General features: G+C 38.6%; 2 protein-coding genes across 4 annotated transcripts in view; one reads left to right on the top strand and one right to left on the bottom strand.

The window, feature by feature from the left end:
* The window catches only part of glrx (glutaredoxin (thioltransferase)), a 24,048-nt gene extending 11,462 nt beyond the window's left edge, over positions 1-12,586 (top strand). The window contains exon 3 of the mRNA XM_069891880.1: positions 12,398-12,586. The gene's annotated coding sequence lies outside the window, so the exon portion shown is untranslated. The remainder of the gene's footprint in view (positions 1-12,397) is intronic.
* rhobtb3 (Rho related BTB domain containing 3) overlaps positions 12,131-12,586 on the bottom strand; it is a 181,528-nt gene continuing 181,072 nt past the window's right edge. For 2 of the 3 annotated variants that reach the window (XM_069891828.1, XM_069891846.1), the window contains one exon: positions 12,131-12,547. In XM_069891828.1, the coding sequence (XP_069747929.1) occupies positions 12,432-12,547 (116 nt within the window). In that variant the 3' untranslated portion in view covers positions 12,131-12,431. The remainder of the gene's footprint in view (positions 12,548-12,586) is intronic. The other variant, XM_069891837.1, reaches the window with a different exon arrangement.

Raw genomic sequence — 12,586 nt, 5'->3', positions numbered from 1 at the left:
TCTTTGCCAATTCTGATGAAGGATACTTGATCAGAAACACTAGCTCTGATTCTCTTCCTGCTGCCTACCCTGATGAGAATGTTCGGCATTTTGTGCTTTTAAATGGAGCTCTATCAAAATCTTGACCTTCAGATGCCTTTTAAATTTCCCCCCTCTCATCATAAGCCTGTGGCCTCTCTAATTTTAGACTCCCCTACGCTGGGGAAAAGACCATCTGTCATGTATATGCCCCTCAATTTTGTAAACATTTATATAATCACCTCTCAACCTAATTTGCACCCAGTAAAACAGTCACAGCTTATCAACCTCTCCTGTCGCTCAAACTGTCCAGTCCAGGCAACATTGTTGTGAATCTTTTCTGCACCCTCTCTGGCTTAATCACATCCTTTCTGCATCTTGATGACCAGAACTGCACAATATTCCAAATGTAGTCTCACCAGTGTCTTGTACAATTGTATCGTGGTGTCCTTAGTGCTGTACTCATTGTCTCAGTCAATGAAAGCAAACCTGCCATAAGCTTCTCCACACTGTCTGCCTGAGTGGTGCTTTCATCCTTTTTTATCCCTTGTTCTCTCTGTTCATCAATACTCCACAAATACAGTTAATGCCAGATACGAAATCAATTATATTATACTCCACAAAAATTAAATGGACTTGATTCTAATTATTCCAGTAAGTGTTTTCCATGTACAAAAGAAACCGGGACTTTTTTTACATGCGGTATAGTCTTGTGGAAAGGTTTTGGGACGATTGGAGTGTTTTACTAGGGCAAATTATGAAGATAAAGGTACAAAAGGATCCAAGAATATTTTTACTTGGGAATGTACATGAAAAGGATGTAATGTCAAGAAAATTTTTTTAAGTGTAGCAATAGCGACGGAAGAAATGTAGAGCAATAACATGGAAAACTGAAAATGTAGTCTCATTAAGTAGATGGCATAATGAAAAGCAAAATTGTACATCTTTAGGAAAAAAATAACATAGTTTAAGGAATAGAGTTGGAAATTTTTTATAATATTTGGAAACCATATATGGATTTTATTAATAAATTTCCATCCACCTCTTCTACCTTATCCACCCCTCTCAATTAGAAACTATAATAACAATCAGTGAATATGCTGACAACATAGGTGTTCTTTCCTTAAATTTTTATCCCTAAAGAAAGAAAAAAAGTGCTTTTTATTGTATCACTATACATGACTAAATGATTAATGTTATATTATTGTTAGAGTTTTGTGTTGTGTATTGGCCTATGTGTTGTGTGGTTTTATGTTAAAAAGTGACAGTTTGCCTCAGAGAACCAAGGTGAAGGTGGACTGCTGAGTTAGTGGGAGACGGACTGAGCCTGTGCAGAAAATGATCTAAAAAATTCTGGACTTGGATGATAAACCACCAATGGGCGTGTTGTAGAGTGGAAGAAGGCCCAGAGCATGAGTCATGGTCTGGAGGACAGTTTAGAATGTTGGGATTTCAAAAAGGATGAACATTCCAAAGGCAGCCAGTTTACCAAACAAACTGAATTTTGTTTTTGATCTTTGCTTTGGTTGAGATCAAAGTCTTGTGTGTTTTGTGTCTAAGTTTTTCTGTGGGCTGGTTGGAAATATAATTTAGACTTTAATTACATATGTTATATTTAGGCTGGGGAATTTATTAGTTTTACACTGTTATAGAAATTTGCATAGTAATCAGTGGGGATTGTTATAAAAGGGGGGATTTTGAATTAAAGTTTGAAGGTGAATTTTTGTTAATAAAGTAATTGTTCATTTTTACCCCTGTGTGATATGTCTTCTTTGTAGTTGCTGGTTTGATCTTATAACATAATTTGGGGAAATCGTCCAGGATCAAACCAATTTGGAAGTTTTTGGGGCGATTGACTTGTGCTTAGTTATCATTCATCTGAGTTTGACTCAACCTCCAGCTTGAAATTAAAAATAAACGGTGAGGGTATAAATCACCAGCAGAAAAACCAGCAACTATGAATATTGACCAGTTCATAGCTAACCCTTCAGTGGTTAATTTAAAAATGGCTAAAAAGTCAGAACTGATGGTTATGGTTGGCAAGTTAAAACTTCTTGCAGTAAGACTGGGATGAAAAAAAAAGGAAATTGCCTGAATGATTGTTAAGCACTATGTACGAAAGTGGGTATTTGAAGAAGCTGCATTAGAACAGTTTCCAAAGGAGAAAACTTCAGAGGAAGTAAAGTTGGCTTTGAGAAAACTAGAGTTAGAGGGAAAAAGAGAAACAGAAAGGAAAGCCGAACGAGAAGCAGTAAGGCAGGCAGAAAGCGAAGAGAGAGGAAAAAAGAGAGGCAGAAAAGAAAGCCGAATGGGAAGCAGAAAGGGAAGAGAGAGAGGAAAAAAGAGAGGCAGAAAGGAAAGCTGAATGGGAAGCACTAAGGCAAGTAGAAAGGGAAGAGAGAGAGAGGAAAAAAGAGGCAGAAAGGAAAGCAGAACAGGAAGCAGTAAGGCAGGCAGAAATGGAGGAAAGGGCAGCCGCAAGGGAGGAGAGAGAGAAAGAATGGAAACATGAGCTAGAACTAACTAAATTGAGGCAGACCCTAACCCAAGGAGAAGGAGAAGCCCAAAACCCACATGCTGGTCAGGAGGAGAGGTTTCTGGTCAGTAGAGAAGTGAGGTTAGTTCCTCCATTTGAGGAAGCTGAAATAGACCAGTATTTCCAGCATTTTGAGAAAGTAGCTGTAAATTTAAAATGGCCACCAGACCAGTGGTCACTCCTGCTACAAAGTGTTCTTAAAGGGAAAGACCAACAGGTGTATTTGACTGTACAACAAGCAGCTGATTACAAATTTGTAAATCGGGGTATACTCTGATCTTATGAACTAGTTCCAGAGGCTTATAGACAAAAGTTCAGGAATTTAAAAAAGGTAGCAATCCAATCTGACCTGGATTTTGCTTATAGGAAGGTTGTATGTTTTGATCGGTGGTGTGCAGCAATGAAAGTAGAAAATAACTTTGATTTATTGAGGGAAATCATTCTGATTGAGGAGATTAGTGTTCCTGACGATATTCAAGTGTACTTGGCAGAGAAAAATATAAAAACTTGGCAAGAATTGGCTAAATTCGCAGAGGAATATGCTTTAACCCACAAGCCTAAGTGGACACCATGGAAAACCTTTCAAAGGAATACTGCTGATAATCCAAGTAGAGTAGAAAGAAAATCTAGAAGTGAAGTTAGAGGAAGAGAGGAAGAGAAATGGGTGAAGGAAAAATTTTCGAGTGTTATTTGCCACTATTGTAAGAAGCCAGGGCACATAACAGCAAATTGTCCTGTACTGAAAAGGAAGAAAGAGAAAGGGGTGGTGCCAACTGCCTATGTTCAAAGTGAGAAAGTTAGGGATATTTTTAAACCATTCATGACTGAATGTTTCATTTCGGTTAAAGAAGGATCCAATCAAGTGCCAGTTAAAATCCTGTGGGATACTGGAGCAGCCCAATCACTTGTATTAAGCAATGTTTTGAATTTTGGTGAGGAGACCGATACTGGAGATGTGAATTTAATTAAAGGCATTGGTAGTGAAGCAGAGTCTATACCTTTGCATAGAATAGTGATGAAATCAGACTTAGTTAATGGCCTGGTTATGATAGGGATAAGATCAAGTCTGCCAGTGGATGGAGTTTCTCTTTTGTTAGGAAATGATTTAGCAGAGAGTAAAGTCATACCTGCAGTGAAACTCACAATTAAGCCATTGGTTTATGAGTCTGAAAAGGATTTGGAAATCTCCCCTGTGTGTCCCATTACTGGAGCCTTGTCTAGAAAAAAGGTAGAGGTAGAGAAAGTCTGTGATGATCCGTTAGCGGAGGCAAGCATTGAGGACAAACCTAAGGATCCAGCTTTGCTGTTGTCAAGAGAGGAATTAATAGCCAGACAAAAGCATGATCCTGATCTTGCTGGGATAAGAGATAAGATTCTTTCTAAACAGGAAATAGAAACTGTGCCAGTAGGTTACTTTGTTCAAGATGGAATATTGATGAGAAAGTGGAGACCACAAGTGATGCCTGCCAGTGAAAACTGGGTGGTAGTAAGGCAAGTTATAATTCCCAAAACTTACAGGAATTAAATATCAAAGTTGGGTCATAGTACACCTTTAGGAGGTCACCTTGGAGTGAAGAAGATGGTAGAAAAGATAAGGAAACAGTTTAATTGGCCAAAATTAAGAAAGGATGTTGTGAACTTTTGTAGAACCTGTCACACTTGTCAACTGGTGGGAAAGCCTAATCAAGGACCACCAGTGGCACTTTTACAACCCATCCCAGACCAAAACTGCACACAGTACTCCAGGTGTGGTCTCACCAGGGCCCTGTACAATTACAGAAGGGTCTCTTTGTTCCTATACTCAACTCCCCTTATTATGAAGGCCAATATGCCATTAGCTTTTTTCACTGCCTGCTGTACCTGCGTGCTTACTTTCAGTGATTGATGAGCAAAGACATCTAGTTCTCATTGTACTTCCCCTTTTCCTAACTTGACACCATTCAGATAGTAATCTATCTTCCTGTTTTTGCCACCTCACATTTATCCTCATTAAACTGCATATGCCACTCACCCAACCCATCCAATTCACCCTGCATTCTCATAACATCCTCCTTACATTTCACACTGCCACCCAGCTTTGTGTCATCTGCAAATTCGCTAATGTTACTTTTAATCCCTTTATCTAAATCATTAATGTATATTGTAAATAGCTGTGGTCCCAGCACCGAGACTTGTGATACCCCACTAGTCACTGCCTGCAATTCTGAAAGGGACCCATTAATCCCTATTCTTTGTTTCCTGTCTGCCAAACAATTTTCTATCCATGTCAGTACCCTACCGCCAAAATCATGTGCTCCAATTTTGCCCACTAATCTCCTATGTGGGACCTTATCAAAGGTTTTCTGAAAGTCCAGATACACTACATCAACTGGCTCTCCCTTGTCCATTTTCATAGTTCCGTCCTCAAAAGAAATTCCAGAAGATTAGTCAAGCATAATTTCCCCTTCATAAATCCATCCTGACTCTGGCCGATCCTGTTGCTACTATCCAAATGTGCTGTTATTTCATCTGTTATAATTGACTCCAGCATCTTCCCCTCCACTGTTGTCAGGCTAACTGGTCTATAATTCCCTGTTTTCTCTCTCCCTTCTTTCTTAAAAAGTGGGACAATATTAGCTACCCTCCAATCTGCAGGAACTGATCCTGAATTTATAGAACATTGGAAAATGATTAGCAATGCATCCACGATTTCTAGAGTCACCATCTTGGGATGCAGACCATCAGTCTACCCAACATCATTTTCTGCCTAATGTGAATTTACTTCAGTTTCTCTGTTACCCTAGGTCCTCTGTCCGCTATTACATCTGAGAGATTGTGTCTTCCCTAGTGAAGACTGGTCCAAAGTACCTGTTCAACTCATCTGCCATTTCCTTGCTCCCCATAATAATTTCATCCTTTCTGTGTTCAAAGGCCCAGCTTTGATTTTAACTAATTTTTTTTCCTCTTCACATACCTAAAGAAGCTTTTACTAACCTTTGTATTCTTGGCTAGCTTGCGTTCGAATCTCTTCTTTTCTCCTTGTATTGTCTTTTTAGTTATCTAAAAGTTTCTTCCTCATCTTTGCTATGTTATACTTATTGTTTATTTTTGTACTGTCCTTGACTTCCCTTGTCAGCCACAGTTGCTCCTTACTCCTCTTAGAATCTTTCTTCTCAGTATTATTCCCAGAAATACCTGCCATTGCTGTTTTGCTGTCATCCCTACTAGGGTATCTTTCGAGTCAACTTTCGACAGTTCCTCCCTCATGGCTCCATAGTCCCCTTTGTTCAACTGTAATATTGGCATTTCTGGTTTTCCCTTCTCCCTCTCAAATTGTAGATTAAAACTTGTATCTCATCCAAGGCTAATGAAGGTACAAAAAAAAAAATCCTACCAGATCTTTACTGTTTCCCCATAATATCCTTGGATGCACCTTGTCAGGCCCTGGAGATTTTCCATCTCTTTGTGTTCCAAACTGCCACCTTTATAATGTTGATATGTTTCCGGATATTACTATAATCCTCTCTGAACTCAGTATCTTGTATATCCTCTGAGATAAATATGGGAATCGGGTTTTATTATTGTGAATGTGTCACAAAATTTGTTGTTTTGTAGCTGCATTTCAGATGTAAAATAGCTATAAATTACTTTTTAAAAATGATTGTGAAAGAATAGAAAGTGAGGTCGTGTCGATGGTTCATTGTCATTCAATAATCTGGTGGCTGAGGGGATGAAGCTGTTTCTGTTCGTCTTCAGGCTCCTGTTCCTCCTTCCTGATGGTAGCAGTGAGAAGAGGGCGTGGCCTGGGTGGTGGGGGGTCCTTGAGAATGGAGGCTGCTTTCTTGAGAACCGCCTCTTGCAGATGTCCTTAATGGCGTGAAGATTAGTGTGCATGATGACCTTGGTCGAGTTCAGTCTCTGTAGTCTTGTGCATTGGCACCTCCATACCAAAAAGTGATTCAGTCAGACTGCTCTCCATTGTACACTGGTGGAAATTTGCAAGGAGTTTTTGATGATGCACCAAATCTCCTCACAAAGTATAGCCACTGGCGAGCCTTCTTCATGATTGCTTCGACATGGAGGTGCCAGGATAGATCTTCAGAGATGTTGGCACCCATAAATTTGAAATTTTCGTTTCATCTGTTGATCTCTCAATGAGGACTAGTTTGTGTTCTCCTGATTTCCACCTCTTGAAGTCCATAATCATTCCTTAGTTTTGCTAATGTTGAGTGCAAGGTTGTTGTGACACCACTCAACCAGCTGATCTTTCTCCCTCCTGTACACTTCCCCCTTGTCATCTGATTCTACCAGCACCCGTGGTGTCACGGGGAAATTTGTAGATGACATTTGAATTGTACTTACCCAGTCATGGATATATTGTGAGTGGAGCAGTGGACTAAGCATGCATCCTTGAGGTGTACCTGTGTTGTCAGTGAGGAGGAAACATTGTTTATGATTCATACTGACTGTGGTCTTTCAATTATGAAGTTAAGGATCCTGTGCAGAGAGAGGTACAGAGGCCCAGGTTTTGAAGCTTGCTGACCAGTACTGAGGGTATGATGGCATTGAAAGCTGAGCTGTAGCAAATAAAAAGTAGCCTGATGTTATCTAGCTGATCCAGGGCTGAATGGAGAGCATATGAGATTGCATTTGGTGTAGAGTGATTGTGAAGGTAGGCAAATTGCAGGATGATCCGATCTTATTTACCATTAAGAAATATTAATTTAAGACCTCACCCATTTCCTATTACTCTACTCCTAGCTCTTGCCTTCTCCTTAAACAACAATCTGGATCTTGCAACGGGTCTGTATACAGGTCACTTCTGGCCCTTAATCAGTTCTGGGTAGGTATTGGCGACCAGGCCAGACTGTGAAAGGAATTCTAATGCAATAATTTCAAATCCGAGTCATCAAATAATGTCTGGGGATGGGAGTGGTGGGGGGCGGGGTGGGTGGGGTGGGGTGTGGTGGTCTGCCCTACAGAGATTGGTCTTTTTTTACTTCTTTCTTGTCATTCTTTTTGTTTCTCATCTCCTTCCTCCCTCCTTTCCTTCTCACTCCAAACCCCCTCATTTGCTTCCTCTTCTTTCCATCCCTTTCTCACCACCATCATCTTGCTCTTAACCTGCTGAGTTTCTGCAGCACTTTTGTTTATTTGAAAGTAATCATTTGTCTCATTCTAGGTTCTATTTTGTGATTATATTGACGGTTGTAATTATAGGGGGTTATGCCTGGTAAGTGTATGCAATTTACATGAACATTGGTGGTATTGTGGAGAGTGAAGAAGGTTGACTTGAGCTACAACAGATTATAGATTAGAAAATTGACAAATGGTATTTACTTGCAGCAAATGGAGTTTGTACTCTCCAAAATTGTAAAGTGATGCCTTTTGGAATTTCAGATTGGGGATGGCCTGCACCATTAATAGTAGGGTGCAAAGGCATGCTGATGAATGGAGCAACCCATGGATCAGATCATTATCACAAAGTGTTAACTAATGCATCAAAGGTGGTGAAGAATCCAGTTGGCAATGGATGCCTTAGTAGCTCAAGGCATAGAAGATATGATGATGCGTTGGTACTTTACAAAGCATAGATCAAACAGTTCTTGCACTATTGTGTGCAGTTCTAAAGAAAAGGGGTTTCATTGGAGAGAGCACATGGTAGATTTACCAGGATGTTGGTTGGTTTGGGGACTGTGGAGAAAGTCTGGAGAAATGTTCTTCTTGGAGAGGAGAAGTTTGAGGAATTATCTAACAGGGGTACATAAAATTCTAAGAAACATAGACATAGTTGATCCCCCCCCCCCCCCATGGTAGGTAGGGTAAATCAAAAATAACACTGGACAACAATTTTTTTTTCCAAAAGCTTTTCTTCCTGGAGGAAAAAAAAATTAAGAGTTTTGATAGACAACTTCAAGCTGAACACAAAGATAATTTCAGATTTGCTGTATCACGTGGGAAGTTGGAGAAACATTAAATGAACTTTTATTGAATTTAACACATTGCGTTAATTCATCTGACCTAAAAATGTTTTGCCGATGATTTTTGTTTGTACTCAGCATCAGATCCTTCTCATGTCAGTGTCCAATAATAGTCGGACAGCATTGATGGATTCCAGTTGCCCCGATAGTGCTTTTCTGTGGTCGCAATGTCCTGGTGAAACCTTTCACCCATGTTCGTCACTGACTGCACCAAGATCAGCAGGGAGGAAGTCCAAGTGTCAAACAGAAAATGAATTTTCAATGACATGTTGCACTTTGTGGTTTTGGATGCTTGAAGCATGTTGTCAATCAACTGGATGTAGTTTGGTGCTCTATAGTTGCCAAGAAAACCTCAACAACCTCTTTAAATGCCTTCCAAACATGCCCAGGCATGCATGGACTGACCAAAACATCTTCCTTTATGGGCAATATACCAGGAAACTTAAAATATGACAAGAAATCACAAAATAGGTTATATCTTAAATGTTCCTATCATGTACTTTTTTTAATAAGGTGATTTTCATGATTATTATAAATTACACCGAAAAGTGTTCAGGAAGCAAAATCTTTGTCCATCGTAATAGGATGTGAAGGTTTCAGGTGAGAGGAAGGGAATTTGAGGGGAACTTTTTTTTTATGTGAATGGTTGATATCAGGAACTTGCGGTGGAGTTGAGGAGCATAGATAGTCACTTAGAGAGATAAAGACCAAATGTGAGTAAATGGAATTAGTGTAGATGGGCAAAACTATTGTTAGCGACAGTCGGTTGACTTTTTTAGCTGATGAAAATAAGAATGGCAAGTTTCAGATTATGGAGAATTTTTATTTAATTTGATGAATGTATTGCATTGATTTTATCTTTGTTTTGATTTTGATTTAGTTAGCTTTTGTATATCAATAAAGATGAGAGATGTCCACAAAATGCAAGTTTTATGAGCGCCTGTTCAGCCAAAAGGAAATATTAGGTCCCAGTCAATGCATTTCTGTGGCAGCTGCAACCATGTGCAAAGTCTCAGCGGTTGTTTCAGAGCTTGTCCATTCAGGGTGTGCATGAACAAGTTTAGCAAATGGGCGAGTGTGGGCGGAATGCCACTTTGATGACATTCCAGACTGTTTCGTACTGTTATAAGCTATTCCACGGATTAACAAATTATGTTCTAAGTGCCGGTGTCTATGGACCCCAAACTTTGAAAATAAGTTGATTAAAATTCAGAATACCAATATTAAAGAATGCGCTTGCTTTCTTTCATTGAAATTTAATTATAGAGAGCAGATTCTTTGAAAACTGGTAATATTTGGGTTTGATTATCCGTGGGCACTCTTGACATATATGCATCTGTTCCACGACTTGGCTGTAACGCAGTTTGAAATCTTGGACCCCAAGTACCGCGTTCTAATGAGGTTTTACTATACATTGTACAACAGCCATCTACATTGACTTAGTTACATGTTGATACCAAAACAACTTAAGAAAACCCTTCTCAAAAGATGCTCCCAATTACTGGGGAAAAAATATTACCCTCTTTTAAAATGAAATTTCACCATTACAATTGCACAATTTGGTAGGATATTTAGGTGCCACAAATATTATTCCCTGCAAGTTGTAATATGGTGAATAGAATATGATTAGCTGTTTAAAATCTGTGAGCTTATAGTTTCTGGGAGGGTGGATTGGCTGGTGGTGATAGGATACATTTCAATTGTATTTCAATTACAGAACGATTGAAGTTTTGAGCAATGAAGTAGGCTTTTGAATGTAATGCAGTAGGAAAGCATCTTTGGCCACTGTTAAAAGGTTAATTGTACAGATTACCTGTTTACTTTTCCTAATATTTATTTCCTTAAATCAAAGGAATCAGGTTGACCAATGCTTTAAGACTTTTAGCCTTAGCAACTAAAGATCCATTTCTAACCTGTGTACTCATTTCACATATTTGTTCTCTTGCCAAGAATTAATTCTGTCTTGGTTCAAACAGTTAAAGCAAAACGATCTATGCTCTTAATAAAAATTGCACTTGGTAAAATTCATTCTGAACCTTTTCCTCACTCCTGATAACTTGTATTGAAAATCTCATATTGCAGATCCTCTCAGAATAGAAAATGGTCTTTCATTATTCTCTATTTCAATAACTTCTTTTTCTGGAAATGTTAAAGTTAAAAATGATGTAAATGTACATTAGGTCAAAGAAAAAAAATAATTAATGAGTTAAATCAGTTGTAGATTGTTTTGTGTAATTTTTAATCTTGACTACAATATATACTTGAGACATTAGCATGTTTATTTTTTGAATTGACAAATGTTTATTTCCAATACATTTTAAATTGGCTAATGTTAATTATTCAAATGTCAGCAAAATTATGTTTGCTTTACTGCAACAATAATTTCATTCACCAATGGAAAGGAAGCAATAATGAATCACATCAGCAGAAGGGGCAGTGTGCTCTAAGTGGCCATGCTAGCCAAAAATGAACTTCAGGTTACTCCCACTACTCAGTCCTTGGTCCATAGCCCTGCAAGCTGTGGCTCTTCACTGGCTTACCCAGGTCATTTTAAATGTGATGAGTGTTTCCACTGCCACCACCCTTTTGACTGACTTTCATTTTTACCACCTCTCAATTCATGTCTAATCCTTGTGCCAACTAACTTTAGCTCCATGTTTCCTATTTATTGACCTTCCTCATAATGGAAATGGACCTTTCAGTTTATCTTTTAAATCTCCCCTTTGTTTTCTTTGTTCAAAAGAATCCCCCACCATACACCCTCTCCTTCATAACTATAATTCTCTAGCCCTGGCAACATGCATACTTTTTTCTTTTACTTGGTCTTCAGTTATCACATTTGTCCCAGGATCCGTAGTCCAGCAATGTACACAAAACTCAACCTACGGCCTAACTCAAGTCTAAACACTACATCACCATTGTAATTCTAGCTGATATAAAACAAGTTTGAATGGATTTGACAACATGCTGCAGTTAATAATTGATATGATTTGGGGGGGGGGGTACAGATCATGGGTGAGATCTCTCTAGCCTATGTAAAAATTCTGTAAAACACATGGGTAAAAATGCTCCATGAATGATGTTCTCCTTGCTGGTCAACTTGTCTCTGACTATGTAAAGTCTGAAATAAGTAGCAGGTCAAATGCCTGCATATTTGTTCTCTTACTGCCCATGATGTTAGAAGCACAAACCTATTCATTTGAATTCTGTTGTCAACCTGGACTTAAAAGGATAGGTGCAGATAAATGAATTGTTTACATTATCTTTATTTTTAATTAGTGTTTAGTAGTTCCAGCTACTTTTAAGTCATTTTGTTAGTTTAAATTCTGTTTTTGCACATCTCAGTTTATCTGAGCTAAAATAAAGTATCAGGCTATTGTGAAATGGGGCCTAAGAATATGCCACCTTGAACATAATCAGGTGTATTATAAATTTATTAAGATTCTAAGGAATATTTTCCCTTATCATTAATCAGCAATGGCAAAAAGGCCACATCTTTGACATTCTTTCTATGAGGAACATGGTTGCTGTCTGTTGTGTGACCTACTTCATGGGCAACATGTAGTGTAATGGCATCTGAATTAATCTGACTTGCTCAATGGTTAAAATCCAAGAGTTTATGTTGTGCATCACAGTTTATTCCCAAGATCAAAGTCCTACCAGTGAGATGGTATGTAATATCCTGTTCTGCAGATATAATGGGCAAGATGCATACCTTTGCCATTCAAATAAGTCTTGATGTTCGTGTGTATTTCAGAACCAGACTGGGGTAGACACAAAAGCTTCTTGCAAGATGACAGTTGCCATTAGGAATGCAATTTAATTGTCTTCGGTCATGTTTTACCATAATAGAATGAGGTTTTCTAACTGTCTGATCTTTCAGCCTTGATAGGTATCCAACGACGTGCAACAAAATGTCACATGAGAATACAACGAGATCTCCCAGAGTGAACATGGTGCCTGTATTCAGTCAATTCCTGCAAGTAAGAACTTGATGGCCATCTATGACTTTCCACAAATGCTTTTTCTTCATCTGCACATAAACAAAATAAATAAGAATATAATTAATAAA

Source organism: Narcine bancroftii, chromosome 1, assembly GCF_036971445.1.
Source record: "Narcine bancroftii isolate sNarBan1 chromosome 1, sNarBan1.hap1, whole genome shotgun sequence".
Taxonomy (NCBI): domain Eukaryota; kingdom Metazoa; phylum Chordata; class Chondrichthyes; order Torpediniformes; family Narcinidae; genus Narcine; species Narcine bancroftii.
The sequence above is the reverse complement of the archived record's forward strand: the minus strand, read 5'-3'. Positions and strand labels throughout refer to the sequence as shown.